The sequence below is a fragment of the Oncorhynchus gorbuscha genome, linkage group LG21, assembly GCF_021184085.1.
Source record: "Oncorhynchus gorbuscha isolate QuinsamMale2020 ecotype Even-year linkage group LG21, OgorEven_v1.0, whole genome shotgun sequence".
Classification (NCBI taxonomy): domain Eukaryota; kingdom Metazoa; phylum Chordata; class Actinopteri; order Salmoniformes; family Salmonidae; genus Oncorhynchus; species Oncorhynchus gorbuscha.
The window spans coordinates 52432311-52448348 of NC_060193.1; the positions used below are offsets into that span (position 1 = coordinate 52432311).

A 16038-nucleotide genomic window follows, 5' to 3' on the forward strand; every position below is an offset into this window, starting at 1 on the left:
CTTTATCTATTTTAAATGTAAGAATATGTTTCAGATTATGGCGTCTATGGAAACAAATATACATTTAATGAACAATGTTTTCAATATCCAACTTTATCCTCTGCAGTACTTTTTACAGTACACTCTTAGAAAAAAAGGTGTCCTCTTGAACCTAAAGGGGTTATTTGGCTGTCCCCATAGGATAAACCTTTGAAGAACACTTTTTGGTTCCAGGTAGAACACGTTCCACAGAAGGTTCTATATTTAACACAAAAGGGTTGTATGTGGAACCAAAAAGGCTTCACCCTGGAACCAAAAAGGGGTCTCTAATGGGGACAGCCAAAGAACCCTTTTGGAACCCTTTTTTCTAAGAATGCTGATAATCAGCTGTAGTCAGGTGGTCATTACCAGGTTATGATGAGGTCTTAACTATGACCAGTAGGCTGCATAATGTAGCACATAATATAGTGGACAGAATGATGACCAGCTGGTAAGATAGGTCACTATTATCACCAACTGGTGGTCGTAAAAAAACGTACTTTTCAACCAGTTTGCGACCAGAATAAAACTTAATAAAAATACGTCTTTTCAACCAGGTTTACCAACTGGGGTCGTTCTCCACAGTTGTCTTTTCTCCACACTTTTTGGGGTTGCCAGTAGTTACCACAGCCACTAAGTCAAAAGTCTCGAGTAAAAAAATCAGATCGAATTTTTTAAAACATTTTTAAAAAACGGTTAAGGTTAGGTTTAAAATCAGATTTGAAAAATATAAATGTTTTAAATAGACAGGGTTTAGACATTTCTACTTTGTGGCTGTGGTAACTAGTGATGACCCACTTATAGGCCCTTTGGACTTTCCATACTCGGCATTGAGAAGTAAAGTGAAACGTCTGCCTGCATTTTACGACATTTCGCCGTGCATGTGATTTGCATATCGGATCATGTAAAATGCCAACTCTAAAGTGCCAATGATTGCAGAAAATAGTCAGCCAGAGTCGTTATCAATCGGTAGTTTATGTTGCTGTGTTTGTCTTGTTCTTTCTAAACCTGACCACACTGCGTCTGGTGTGGAGAGAGGAATAGCATACCGTAGAAAGTAGAATAGATATGCAGTAGCAACAACAAGCCTTGGCTCGTGTGAGATGATGGAATTTTTATTTTCTTTGAATCAAATCTAACCAAAAGCTTCAATTGCTACCTGCAGAAGCAGACAAAAATGTTGTTTATAGAATAGCACACCAGACTTCGTTGGTTTGCAGCCTCTGGTTTTACCCACACCCTTTCTGTTCGGATATATAACACATCAGAGAAAATGGCGGAACTTGAGAAGGAAGGACTGAACCAAACAATGCAGGAGAACCAAGATGAAGATGAGCCCCATTATACTGATGACGCTAAGACAAGCAAGATGCAAGACGACGCAAGTTTCGAGGAAAAGCTAATTGAAGAGGTCAGAAGGTACAACAATTTGTACAACACCTCATTGAAAGACTATAAAGACTTCACAATAACCAGCAACAGCTGGAAGGAGATAGCCCAAACTCTGAGAGTAGAAGAACAGATTTGCAGGACGAAATGGAAGAAATTGAGAGACCGATATGTCAGACTGAGGAGGAAAATTAAGGGGAAGAGTGGGGATGCCGCATCAGGAATACAACCACAAATACTCACCACACTGTCCTGGCTGTCTGGCTTCATTAAACACAAGGAGACGAAGTCAGACTATCCACAGGTAAAGATACTACTTCTACTGCCAATTAACCTTCTCTAACCCAGATCACTACCCAGTGGGCAAAACCTGGCAAAACATTATGCCTTTTTACTGACCAGGGTATGACGTATTTTACTGACCACCATATGACCAGTTGGTCATAATTCTGGCCACTATATTATGTACTGGTTATAGACCATCAACCTGGTAATGACCACTCGACTACAGTTTATTACATACTGTAAAAAGTATTTCAGTGGAGTAAGTTGGATAGTGAAAGTTGGATTGTTCATTATATTTCTATTTGTTTCCATAGGCACCAATGAAAGTTTAATTCTGCAACATATTCTTACATTTAAAATAGATTAATAAATGGATTTTTTTTTTTTGCATCTCTGCATACAGTAATTGTTTCATAATTCTGCTACAGACTAATATCTATCCTACCTTGCCTTCCAAGGTCTTAGAAAGCCAAGTTAACAAACAGATTACCATCCATTTCGAATCCCACCGTACCTTCTCCGCTATGCAATCTGGTTCCAGAGCTGGTCATGGCTGCACCTCAGCCACGCTCAAGGTCCTAAACGATATCATAACCGCCATCGATAAGAGACATTACTGTGCAGCCTTATTCATTGACCTGGCCAAGGCTTTCGACTCTGTCATTCACCACATTCTTATTGGCAGATTCAACAGCCTTGGTTTCTCAAATGATTGCCTCTCCTGGTTCACCAACTACTTCTCTGATAGAGTTCAGTGTGTCAAATTGGAGGGCCTGTTGTCCGGACCTCTGGCAGTCTCTTTTGGGGTGCCACAGGGTTCAATTCTCGGGCCGACTCTCTTTTCTGTATTCATCAATGATGTCCCTCTCGCTACTGGTGAGTCTCTGATTCACCTCTACGCAGACTAGAGGTCGACCGATTAATCGGAATGGCCGATTAATTAGGGCCGATTTCAAGTTTTCATAACATTTTTTTTTACACCTTTATTTAACTAGGCAAGTCAGACACATTCTTATTTTCAATGACGGCCTAGGAACGGTGGGTTAACTGCCTTGTTCAGGGGCAGAACTACAGAATTTTACCTTGTCAGCTCAGGGATTCAATCTTGCAACCTTACGGTTAACTAGTCCAGCGCTCTAACCACCTGCCTCTCATTGCACTCCACGAGGAGCCTGCCTGTTACGCGAATGCAGTAGAAGCCAAGGTAAGTTGCTAGCTAGCATTAAACTTATCTTATAAAAAACAATCAATCAATCATAATCACTAGTTAACTGCACATGTTTGATGATATTGCTAGTTTATCTAGCGTGTCCTGCATATAATCGATACAACGCTGGGGGATGTTTTAGCAAAAGCGCATTTGCGAAAAAAGCACAATCGTTGCACTACTGTACCTAACCATAAACATCAATGCCTTTCTTAAAAGCAATACACAGTAGTATATATTTTTAAACCTGCACATTTAGCTAAAATAAATCCAGGTTAGCAAGCAATATTAACCAGGTGAAATTGTGTCACTTCTCTTGCGTTCATTAAATGCAGAGTCGGGGTATATGCAACAGTTTGGGCAGCCTGGCTCATTGCAAACTAATTTGCAAGAATCATATGTAATTATGACATAACATTGAAGATTGTACAATGTAACAAGAAACAAGTATTTGCTAGGTAAAGCCCTGCCTTATTTCAGCTCACTGGTCACCATAACAGCACCCACCCGTAGCATGCGCTCCAGCAGGTATACAGTGGGGCAAAAAAGTATTTAGTCAGCCACCAATTATGCAAGTTCTCCCACTTAAAAATATGAGAGGCCTGTAATTTTCACCATAGGTACACTTCAACTATGACAGACAAAATGAGAAAAAAAAATCCAGAAAATCACATTGTAGGATTTTTAATGAATTTGCAAATTATGGTGGAAAATAAGTATTTGGTCACCTACAAACAAGCAAGATTTCTGGCTCTCACAGACCTGTAACTTCTTCATTAAGAGGCTCCTCTGTCCTTCACTCGTTACCTGTATTAATGGCACCTGTTTGAACTTGTTATCAGTATAAAAAACACCTGTCCACAACCTCAAACAGTCACACTCCAAACTCCACTATGGCCAAGACCAAAGAGCTGTCAAAGGACACCAGAAACAAAATTGTAGACTTGCACCAGGCTGGGAAGACTGCATCTGCAATAGGTAAGCAGCTTGGTTTGAAGAAATCAACTGTGGGAGCAATTATTAGGAAATGGAAGACATACAAGACCACTGATAATCTCCCTCGATCTAGGGCTCCATGCAAGATCTCACCCCGTGGGGTCAAAATGATCACAAGAACGGTGAGCAAAAATCCTAGAACCACACGGGGGGACCTAGTGAATGACCTGCAGAGAGCTGGGACCAAAGTAACAACGCCTACCATCAGTAACACACTACGCCACCAGGGACTCAAATCCTGCAGTGCCAGACGTGTCCCCCTGCTTAAGCCAGTACATGTCCAGGCCCGTCTGAAGTTTGCTAGAGAGCATTTGGATGATCCAGAAGAAGATTGGGAGAATGTCATATGGTCAGATGAAGCCAAAATATAACTTTTTGGTAAAAACTCAACTCGTCGTGTTTGGAGGACAAAGAATGCTGAGTTGCATCCAAAGAACACCATACCTACTGTGAAGCATGGGGGTGGAAACATCATGCCTTGGGGCTGTTTTTCTGCAAAGGGACCAGGACGACTGATCCGTGTAAAGGAAAGAATGAATGGGGCCATGTATTGTGAGATCGAGTGACAACCTCCTTCCATCAGCAAGGGCATTGAAGATGAAAAGTGGCTGGTTCTTTCAGCATGACAACGATCCCAAACACACCGCCCGGGCAACGAAGGAGTGGCTTCGTAAGAAGCATTTCAAGGTCCTGGAGTGGCCTAGCCAGTCTCCAGATCTCAACCTCATAGAAAATCTTTGGAGGGACTTGAAAGTCCGTGTTGCCCAGCAACAGCCCCAAAACATCACTGCTCTAGAGGAGATCTGCATGGCGGAATGGGCCAAAATACAAGCAACAGTGTGTGAAGACTTACAGAAAACGTTTGACCTCTGTCATTGCCAACAAAGGGTATATAACAAAGTATCGAGAAACTTTTGTTATTGAACAAATACTTATTTTCCACCATAATTTGCAAATAAATTAATTAAAAATCCTACAATGTGCTTTTTTTTCTCATCTTGTCTGTCATAGTTGAAGTGTACCTGTGATGAAAATTCCAGGCCTCTCATCTTTTTAAGTGGGAGAACTTGCATAATTGGTGGCTGACTAAATACTTTTTTGCCCCACTGTATATCTTTCAACTATGCTGTGATGTTTAAAACACAATTTCAATCTATCGAATAGAATCCACAGATTGCGAGTTGAAGATAAAAACTTTTATTAAGAGTGTTAGTAATTTACTGACCCTGTCTCCCCAAATCCTCCAACAGTACAATGTCTAGGGTCAATTTTAGATCAATGTTATGCATTTTCAGCCATTCCTGAGACCAGAAACGGGCTACCTGAGGGCATTACCAAAATAAATGGTCTATTGATTCTGTATCCTCACAACAAAATCTGCAGAGCTTCGATGATTGTATGCCTAAATATTCAAAATTTTGTTGGTGACGAGTTCTACTGTAAATAATAATTTTAGTTGAAAAGCACAGTCTTGAATCTTGCATCATTTTACATACCAACTCATACACCATGTACCATGGAATTGGTACATCAAAAATCTCTTCCCAACTATTTTGTCATCTGTATGGCACAGTTGTCAACATCCTGGTCCTCAAATGAAACTGGTATACTTTCCTATTTTATTCCTCTGACAGTTTTGATCCTTTATATTGGGCAGACAGACGAGTCCCTACCTCCTTCCGCAGCCACTGCCTACTCCATTTTTGGGGTAATGCTGTACTCTTGGATTGAGCAGACCTCCCTGTACAATTCTGATAACTCCATGAATGACCTAACTCTACCATTCCAATTTACAATATAATTTAAGAACAAAATACCCTTTTCAAACATCTATCCCATAAATATAGGTATTTTAATAACCAGCACATTTGAGTTCAGCCATAATATTTGTTATCTTTAGAGGGGGATGAAATTAAAATTGTAGCCAGCTCTGCAATGCTTGTTTGAAAAAGAGATCCTTTGAAAAATGTAGCATTTTTCAATTAATCGAAAATTAGACATGGCAATCTGCAAAAAGGCCATTTTTAAACAATGGATAAGCTTTTCTTCGTAATCTTCTGGAGAACTATTTATGGTTCAAGTAAGACTTTTGATTTAGTGAAGCTTTTAGAGAGCGGTTGAGTGTTTTTACATTTTAAGTCGGAGGTTTACATACACCTTAGCCAAATGCATTAAAACATTTTTTCCTGACATTTAATCCTAGTAAGAATTCTCTGTCTTCGGTCAGTTAGGGTCACCACTTTTATTTTAAGAATGTGAAATGTCAGAATAATAGTAGAGAATTATTTATTTAAGCTTTTATTTCTTTCATCACATTCCCAGTGGGTCAGAATTTCACATACTCAATTAGTATTTGGTAGCATTGCCTTTAAATTGTTTAACTTGGGTCAAACATTTTGGGTATCCTTCCACAAGCTTCCCACAATAAGTTGGGTGAATTCCTCCTGGCAGAGCTGGTGTAACTCAGTCAGGATTGTAGGCCTCCTTGCTCTCACATGCTTTTTCAGTTCTGCCCACAAATGTTCTATGGGATTGAGGTCAGGGCTTTGATATGGCCACTCCAATACCTTGACTTTGTCCTTTTTTTGCCACAACTTTGGAAGTGTGCTTGGGGTCACTGTCCATTTGGAAGACCCATTTGCGACCAAGCTTTAACTTCCTGACTGATGTCTTGATGTCGCTTCAATATATCCACATAATTGTCCTCCCTCATGATGCCATCTATTTTGTGAAGTGCAAAAGTACCTCCTGCAGCAAAACACGCTGACAACATGATGCTGCCACCCTCCTGCTTCACAGTTGGGATGGTGGTCTTCAGCTTGCAAGCCTCCCCTTTCCCCCCCAACCATACCAATGGTCATTAAGGCCAAACAGTTCTATTTTTGTTTCATCAGACCAGAGAACATTTCTCCAAAAAGTACCATCTTTGTCCCCATGTGCAGTTGCAAACCGTAGTCTGGCTTTTTTTATGGCGGTTTTGGAGCAGTGTCGTCTTCCTTGCTGAGCAGCCTTTCAGGTTATGTCAATATAGGACTCGTTTTACTGTGGATATAGATACTTTTGTACCTGTTTCCTCCAGCATCTTCACAAGGTCCTTTGCTGTTGTTCTGGGATTGATTTGCACTTTTCACAGCAAAGTACGTTCATCTCTAGGAAACAGAACGTATCTCCTTCCTGAGCGGTATGACTGCGTGGTCCCATGGTGATTATACTTGCGGTACTATTGTTTGTACAGATGCACATGGTACCTTCAGGCGTTTGGAAATTGCTCCCAAGGATGAACCAGACTTGTGGAGGTCTACAATTTTTTTTCTGAGGTCATGGGTGGTTTCTTTTGATTTTCCCATGATGTCAAGCAAAGAGGCCCTGAGTTTGAAGGTAGGCCTTGAAATGCATCCACATCAAATGATGTCAATTAGCATATCAGAAGCTTCTAATGCCATGACATCATTTTCTAGAATTTTCCAAGCTGTTTAAAGGCACAGTCAACTTAGTGTATGCAAACCCCTGACACACTGGAATTGTGATACAGTGAAATAATTTGTCTGTAAACAATTGTTGGAAAAATTACTTGTCATGCACAAAGTAGATGTCCTAACCGACTTGCGAAAACTATAGTTTTAACTTCTTACGGGCAGGTGGAATGATAGCGTCTCACCTGGCCAACATCCTGTGAAATTACAGAGCGAGATATTCAAATTATAGAAATATTTAACATACATGAAAATACAAGTGTCATACATCAAAATAAAGCTTAACTTCTTGTTAATCCAGCTGCTGTGTCAAATTTCAAAAAGGCTTTACGGTGAAAGCACACCATGCGATTGTCTGAGGACAGCGCCCCGCATACAAAAGCATGAAAAACATATTTCAACCAGGCAAGGGCGCCACGGAAGTCAGAAATAGCAATATAATAAATGCCTTACATTTGAAGATCTTCTGTTGGCACTCCAAAGCTAATTGTTCGATAATGTCCTTCTTTATATCCCCAAAATCTCAGTTTAGCTGGTGCGCTTCAGTCAATAATCCACCGGTTTCCCTCCTTCAAATTGCATACAAAATGAATCCCAAAATGTTACCAATAAACTTCTCCATAACAAGTCAAACAACGTTTATAATCAAACCTCGGGTACCCTAATACGTAAATAAACGATACAAGTTAAGACGGAGAATCGTTATTGTGTTTACCGGAGATAAACATCAAAGAACGCGCTCTCATCCACGCACATAAACACTACAGCCAAAATGGGAGCCACTTAGAAAAAATAGCTAGAATTTGTAGTTTTTCTAAAGACTATTGACATCTAGTGGAAGCCCTAGGAACTGCAATATGGGAGGATTTCGCCTCATAATAAACATGACAGCCATTAGAAACAGTGGTAGGCTGACATTCTTTTGGGGGGGATGGTTTAACCTCGGGGTTTTGCCTGCCATATCAGTTCTGTTATACTCAGACATTATTTGAACAGTTTTAGAAACTTTTTTGTGTTTTCTATCCAATACTACCATGCATATGCATATCCTAGCTTCTGGGCCTGAGTAACAGGCAGTCGACTTTGGGCACGTTTGTCATCCAAACTTCAAAATACTGCCCCCTATCCCAGAGAGGTTAACAAGAAATTTGTGGAGTGGTTGAAAAACAAGTTTTAATGACTCCAAACTAAGTGTATGTAAACTTCCGACTTCCGACTATAAAACTTCCGATTTTATAAATAAAATCCAGTCTTACTTTGTCAAATACAGTGTAGACATAGTTGTAAATGACTATTGTAGCTGGAAACTGCAGATTTCTTAAATGGAATATCGACATAGGCGTACAGAGGGCCTTTATCAGCAACCATCACTCCTGTGTTCCAATGGCATGTTTTGTTAGCTAATCCAAGTTTATAATTTTAAAAGGCTAATTGATCATTAGAAAATCCTTTTGCAATAATGTTAGCACAGCTGAAAACTGTTGTTCTGATTAAAGAAGCAATACAACTGGCCTTCTTTAGACTAGTTGATTATTTGGAGCATCAGCATTTCTGGGTTTGATTACGGGCTCAAAATGGCTAGAAACAACTTTCTTCTGAAACTCGTCAGTCTATTCTTGTTCTGAGAAATGGTTATTCCATGCGAGAAATTCCCAAGGAACTGAAGATCTCATACAATGCTGTGTACTACTCCCTTCGCAGAACAGCGCAAACTGGCTCTAACCAGAATAAAAAAAGGAGTGGGAGGCCACGGTGCACAACTGAGCAAGAAGACAAGTACATTAGTGTCTAGTTTGAGACAGGCGCCTCACAAGTCCTCAACTGGCAGCTTCATTAAATAGTACCCGCAAAACACCTGTCTCAACGTCAACAGTGAAGAGGCGACTCCAGGATGCTGACCTTCTGTTGATGTTGTTGATACTTGTAGATTTCCTTCAGGATCTCCTTTATTATCCAGGTTGGCTCTGAACTGCAACCAGTTGTTTACCAATGTTTTTAATGATGCGCCTTTTCCACGAAGACCGTGCTTTCGCTGTTTTGTTTGTAATTAACAGGCTGCTCTGAACTCTCGTGTCAACAAAGGCTTTGGTTTTCTATAGTATGTAAAGTTGATTAGCTAGTTGATAAGCAGCTCATTCTATTCAGCACCTACTGGACTGCTGCATCAGAGAGTCAGACGATGAGGTTTTGGCCTTTCTAGGGAGTTTTTCCTAGCCACCGTGCTTTTACACCTGCATTGTTTGCTGTTTGGGGTTTTAGGCTGGGTTTCTGTACAGCACTTTGAGATATCAGCTGATGTACGAAGGGCTATATAAATAAATTTGATTTGATAACTCTTAATTCAAACACACTGTTCTTTCTAAACAAGTCTGCTCTGGGCTTCAGATACTGACCACGAATAGGAGATTTGATGTGTAATGTAATAAGCAGTAAGTATTCAGTGGTGTCTGTGCACTTAGCTAGCTACCATCCCATAGCATACATTGCACTTGAAGTGTGACTGGCTCATCCGTGGATGTACGGAGACAATTTCCTATTTTCCTTCCCCTTTTGTTGTCACTCCTGTTGGTCCCCCAAGTGGGGGTTCATGCTGTCTGATTGGGTTAAAGTCAAGTTGTTGGCCACTGACAAGTATTGCGATTCTACGAGTAGAAACGATAGGTTTGTCGCTACCGGGGTGGCACGCAGCAGGTACTGCTTTTGTTCTTGCAAGAGAAGGCCTCCCTCAGTGATAAATATATATGGCAGTGAGATTGTGTGTTTCGTGCTTTAGACAACTGGTAAGTAGATCAATCAAGAGTTCAACCCAAATAGGAATTATTTTTTTATGACGTCGAAAAGATGTCATAAAAAATACGTCCTGACCAGATTTCAACCAGAATTTTAATTTTAATTTTATCATAGCCTTCCCAGTGGGCATATGACATGCTATGGGGATCTCTAGACCTAATGAAAAACAATACATGATCATCTTGATACTGCTAGGTATTTCAAATGATTAGAACTAGCTACTACTGTAAAAATGTATAGACCTAAGTTATTTGTTTAGCTAATTATTGAATGCTCTCTCTTCTAATTTGGACTTTAACTGTATCGAAAATTAGACCTATCTATTACAAAATGAATGTTTTAGAGAACAGAGACGATAGGCCTATTAGTAATTATGCCATTTTAAATGTATTTCCAGGCAGAGGAGATGGACACCTCAGAAGACCTGCAAGATGACAACCTGATCGAGCGGGAACACTTCCACAGTTCTAATAATGAACAGCAAGATGGACATTTGGCAGTTAGGAGGAATGTAATATTAGAACGAACTAAATTCAATCAAAGACAACAAGAAGCAGGAGAGACAGCTGATGATTTTATCACTGCACTTCATTGTTTGTCAGAACATTGTGGTTATGGAGCTCTGCTCAGTGAGATGATAAGAGACAGACTAGTCGCAGGCTTACTTGACAGAACACTGTCCAAGCAATTACAATTAGACCCAGAACTAACACTGGATAAAGCTGTCACACGCATTCGTCAAAATGAAATTGTGGAAAAGCAACAGTACCTGCAGGAGAATAACTTCAGAACTGCCAGCAGAAGAGAAAATGAAGGCTGTGTGCTTTCATATAGAAAGCATCAATGCCCAGCCAATGTCCAGTGCCAATCAGAGAAGAAGAATCAAAACTCAGAAAGACTACAACAACTCCAAACAACACAGGAGAAGGAAGAGGAGCCCCTAGATACTGATGACACTAATGGCTTCAGTCCTGGAGGAGAAAAGCCTCACTACTGCGCCTACTGCAGTAGGAGCTTTCAAAAACTGAGGGATCTTATAAGACACCGACAAACACATACTGGAGAGAAGCCTCACCACTGCTCTGATTGTGACAGAAGGTTTGCTCGATTAGATAAGCTTAAATTACACCAGCAAACACATACTGGAGAGAAGCCTCACCACTGCCCTGATTGCGGCAGAAGTTTTGCTCGATTAGATAAGCTAAAGATCCACAAAGAAATACACATAGGAGTGAAGTCTCACCACTGCCCTGATTGCAACAGAGGTTTTGCTCGTTTCGATAAGCTTACGTCACACCAAAAAAAACATGCAAAAGAGAAACAGATTTGTCACTCTTCTGACTGTGTAAAAAGTTTTGTTCTATTGGAGAAGCTTGAAAAACACCAGCTGGAGAATACCTTCAAAGCTACCAGCAGTGCATCAAATGTAGACTGGGTGCTCACACAGCAGAAAACATTAAGCAAAGTCAGAGGGAGTAAAAGGCAGCAGAGTAAAGTACGAGCTAGAGCTCCAGGAAAGAGAACACTAACACATAGCAAAACAGTACAGGAGAAGGAAGAGGAGCCCCTAGAGACTGATGATTCTGATGAGTGGATCGAAGGTTTCAGTCCTGGAGGAGAGAAGCCACACTACTGCTTTGACTGCGGTAAGAACTTTAGAAAAGTGAGGGATCTTATAAGACACCAGCGAACACATACGGGAGAGAAACCTCACCACTGCCCTGTTTGTGACAGAACTTTCGCTAGATTAGATAAACTTAAATTACACCAAGAAATACATACAGGAGTGAAGCCTCACCACTGCCCTGATTGTGAGAAAAGTTTTGCTCGATTAGATAATCTTAAATTACACCAAAAAATACATATTAAAATATGTCACACTAAACCATCAAACTGAAATGAATGTAGACTGTGTGCACACACAGCAGGGAACAGCCAGCAGAGGCAGGCAGAAGAATAAAATGCGAGCTAGTGCACCAGGGGAAAAAATGGGCCAGTCACATCCAGGCAAAGACTCACCTTACAAAAGTTCAGTTCGAAAGAATCAACACTCAGAAAAACTGCAACAACCCCAAACAACGCAGGAGAATGAAGAGGATCCTGAAGGTACTTCTGATAACTGGACCGAGAGTTTCAGAACTGTAGAGAAGCCATACATCTGCTCCGACTGTGGTAAGAGCTTCAGACTAGAGAATCGTCTTATAAGACATCAGCGAACACATACAGGAGAGAAGCCTTACGACTGCCCTGACTGTGACAAAAGTTTTGCGCGATTAGATCATGTTAAGTCACACCAAAAAACACACATGAAGGAGGAACGTAATTTCCACTGCTCTGACTGTGTGAAAAGCTTTGTCCGATTGGAACAGCTTGAAAAACATCAGCTAACACACAAGAAAAGTTACAGCTGTTCAAAGTGTGAGGAAAGGTTTTCAGACCTGGTTGACTGGAAAGCACACTTTTTAGTACACCGAGAGATCCTCCACTGTCCTGACTGTAACAAGCAGTTCTTGTACAAGGGACTTTTTGAAAGACACAGGAGAACACATTTGAGAAAAAGAGAGAAATTTCTCTGCACAATATGTGGGAAGGAGATTCACAACTTTAAAATACACATGCGAGTACACACTGGAGAGAAACCATATCACTGCACTGAGTGTGGGAAGAGTTTTGCATATACAAAATCGTACAAAATGCATATATTAACACATACCTCTGGAGAAAGAGCAACCTATCCTTGTTTGGAATGTGGAAAGACATTTACTCGCATAGATGGCATGGTGAGACACGTGAGGAGGGTTCATACTGGAGAGAGAAATCATCAGTGCGGAGACTGTGGAAAAAGATTCTTTCGAAAAGAGTCACTGAAGAGACACAGTCTAGTTCACACTGGAGAGAAACCATACCAATGCTCTGTCTGTGGGCAACGCTTCTCTCAAGATGGCGACAGAAAACGGCACGAGAAGAGGCACTACTCTGGTGTCTCAGATTTCCTCGATCTATAATGCAGAAGTGGTGTTTGGCATTGCAGGAACCCACCCAATGTGATTTCTAACCAGTTGTTCTTTTGCCTCCAGGTGGCCTGGAATTGCCACCACAGACTGTAGAAAAGACACAGACAGACTGTTGCTGATACACAAGTCTGAGTATTACTGTTTTCATGCAGTATTTAAAAAAACATTTTTTTTTTAAATGTGTTTTAATATTTTGTTCCAAAAAGGCATAGTATACTATCAATAGCGGTCATTGTTAAATGATGGGCCTTCCCCATAAGTGGTTTGCAGTCAGCTATATTGTATTAAAGATGCACAATGCAGATATCGCTCCACAATTTTCCTGGTTGCAAAAATTCGAATAGATCGCCTATTTCAGTTTGTGACATAACAAGCAAGGATAGCGTACAATGATACCATCTATACCGGTTGTGAAATATATTTTCCAGAACCAAAAATATTGTACTTTCAGCTCGTGTCCAAAACCGAAAGTGGAAGAGGCAACTTCCGAACTGGAAGTGTAGAAATGGCGCACCTAGAACATATCTATCGCTTCTTAGACTTGATTTCGATGAGAATTACAGATCTATAACACACATTTATGTGAATTTGGTCGGGTCGCCTAAGAAGTTACATATTGCAGCTTTAATGTTGATATTTTGATTATCAGGTGGGCCACACGCTACTTTGAAATAATGCCTATGAAAGGTTCCCAACTACAGCCTTCAGAGAGTGTATACGTTTGCCTGAAATGTGCTCTTAAGCTGCAGAGGTCAAACAAATTCTCCAGCTGGCTGCCACCTGTGAGGTATCAGCGACCCAGAGTTAGGGCAGGGTGGGCATCTACAGATCAGATGCACTACTGAACGCTACAGACAAAACCCAATACCTTGCCTGGCTACCCATTTACATCGATCCAGCCAACTGACGTTTCTTCTCCACTATGAGTCTGGATTTGCCTTAGATTTCTAGAATACAAACACCGTTCTGATTGGTCCCAGAAATTGATGGGTTGGCCCAGCGCCAGCCTCCATGATGATGTTATCACTTTTGATACTTTGCATGGATAAGATTTGTCGCTGATGAGTTTGTTTTGTACAATGCTCCTCATTTTGAAGTCGCACAAACGACGTCTAGGATGGCAACGCCTTCAGAAAGTATTTATACCCCTTGACTTATGCCACAGTCTGTTGTGTTACAGCCTGAATTCTAAATATATTTTTTTCTACACACGTTACCCCATAATGACAGTGTGAAAACATGTTTTCTGAAATGTTAGCAAATGTATAGAAAATGAAATACAGAATTGACAGCCCTTTCATATGACGATCCAAACTGAGTTCATGTGGATCCAATTTCCTTCGATCATCCTTGACAGGTCACTACAACTTCATTGGAGTCCACCTGTGGCTTTATAAAGACAGGTGTGTTTCTTTCGAAAGGTCCCACAGTTGTCAGAGCAGAAACTATACCCTGAAGTGCAAGGAACTGTCCATAGATCTCAGAGAGAATTGTGATGATGCATATATCCAGGAAAGGGTACCGTATAAAACAATTTCTAGAGTGTTGAAAGTTTCCAAGAGCACAGTGGTCTCCCTCATTGGGAAATTGAAAAAATGCGGAACTACCCAGACTGCCGAGAGCAGGCCGTCCGACTAAACCGAGCTACCGGGTAAAAAAGGACCTTGGTCAGGGAGGTGACAAAGAATCCAATGACCATTCTGAAAGAACTAGAGTTCCTTGACTGAGGTGAAAAACCTGTTCAGAAGGATGACAGTCTCTACAGCACTTCACCAATCTGGGATTTATGGAGTGTGACCAGACAGAAGCCACTCCTTGAGAAAAAGGCACATGACAGCACCCCTGGAGTTGCAGAAAAGTATGAACGACTGAAAGAACAAGGTAAAAGATTCTGTGGTATGATAAAATCACTTTTACTCTTTGGCCTGAATGCAAAGCGCTATGTCTGGAGAAAACCAGGCACAACTCATCACTCGTCTAATACCATCCCTTTTGTGAAGCATGATAATGGCAGCATCCTGCTATGTGGATGTTTTTCAGCGGCAGGGACTGGGAGACTGGTAAGGATGGTGGGAACAATGAATGGAGCCAGATACAGGCAGATCCTTGACGAGAACGACCTTAGACTGGGGCGAAGATTTACGTTCCAATGACTCCAAGCATACAGCCAATGCAATGCTGGAATTGCTTCAGAACAAGAATGTGAAAGTCCTTGAGTGGCCCAGACTTGAATCCCATTGAAAATCTGTGGAAAGACTAAGATTGCTGTTCACCACTCCCCATCTAATTTAACAGATGTGCCACGCTGATACAGACATACATGACTGAAATACGGAATCGATGCCAAAGGTGCTTCTACAAAGCATTGCCTCAGGGGTGTGAATTATGTAAATTAGAGATTTAATTTTCAATACATTTTTAAAAACATGTTATCCCTTTTGTCATTTTGGGTAGATGGGTGTGATTTTAAGTAAAAAAAATGTTTTTTGAATTCAGGCTGTAATACAATGTGGTCAAGTGGTATCAATACTTTCTAAAGCCAATGTATGTAGTGATGAATAGAGCAGCAGAATTAGGTTCAGGGTATCGTCAGGCAACCCAATACCTTCATTAGTTAGGCTTTTAAACATCACTCGATGGGGAAGAGGTTCACATTTAAGAGGTTTCTGCTTTTAATCATATTCTTATTTGTATATTGTTATTCCCACTATGTAATACAATCTGCATTGCAAACTAGAATTTTGAATAAAAGATGAGTAGGATGTGTTTACACAGGCTGTCCAATTCTGGGGTGCATTCAGTTATTTCAAAAGGTTGCTACGTTGTGTGACGGTTTGTACTGAATGACACGTTTTCCCAAAACAGT

General features: G+C 40.7%; 2 protein-coding genes across 2 annotated transcripts; both read left to right on the forward strand.

Moving 5' to 3' along the window:
• Nucleotides 1-904: 904 nt before the first annotated feature.
• On the forward strand, nucleotides 905-12066 carry LOC124007805 (zinc finger protein 436-like). Its single transcript, XM_046318574.1, has 2 exons — nucleotides 905-1711; nucleotides 10556-12066. The coding sequence occupies exons 1-2, from the start codon at nucleotides 1292-1294 to the stop codon at nucleotides 12053-12055; spliced, it is 1920 nt and encodes a 639-aa protein (XP_046174530.1). The 5' UTR covers nucleotides 905-1291; the 3' UTR covers nucleotides 12056-12066.
• A 53-nt stretch (nucleotides 12067-12119) lies between these two features.
• LOC124007806 (zinc finger protein 501-like) lies at nucleotides 12120-15944 on the forward strand. Its single transcript, XM_046318575.1, has one exon. It carries the CDS (start codon nucleotides 12120-12122, stop codon nucleotides 13161-13163), a length of 1044 nt encoding a protein of 347 aa, XP_046174531.1. The 3' UTR covers nucleotides 13164-15944.
• The last annotated feature ends 94 nt before the right edge of the window (nucleotides 15945-16038 follow it).

Bases quoted from the DNA above. Each gene is read 5' to 3' on its own strand.
- LOC124007805 (XM_046318574.1), top strand. From the start codon at position 1,292: ATGGCGGAACTTGAGAAGGAAGGACTGAACCAAACAATGCAGGAGAAC. The intron at 1,712-10,555 runs GTAAAGATACTA...ATGTATTTCCAG, and splicing joins CGAAGTCAGACTATCCACAG to GCAGAGGAGATGGACACCTC.
- LOC124007806 (XM_046318575.1), top strand. From the start codon at position 12,120: ATGCGAGCTAGTGCACCAGGGGAAAAAATGGGCCAGTCACATCCAGGC.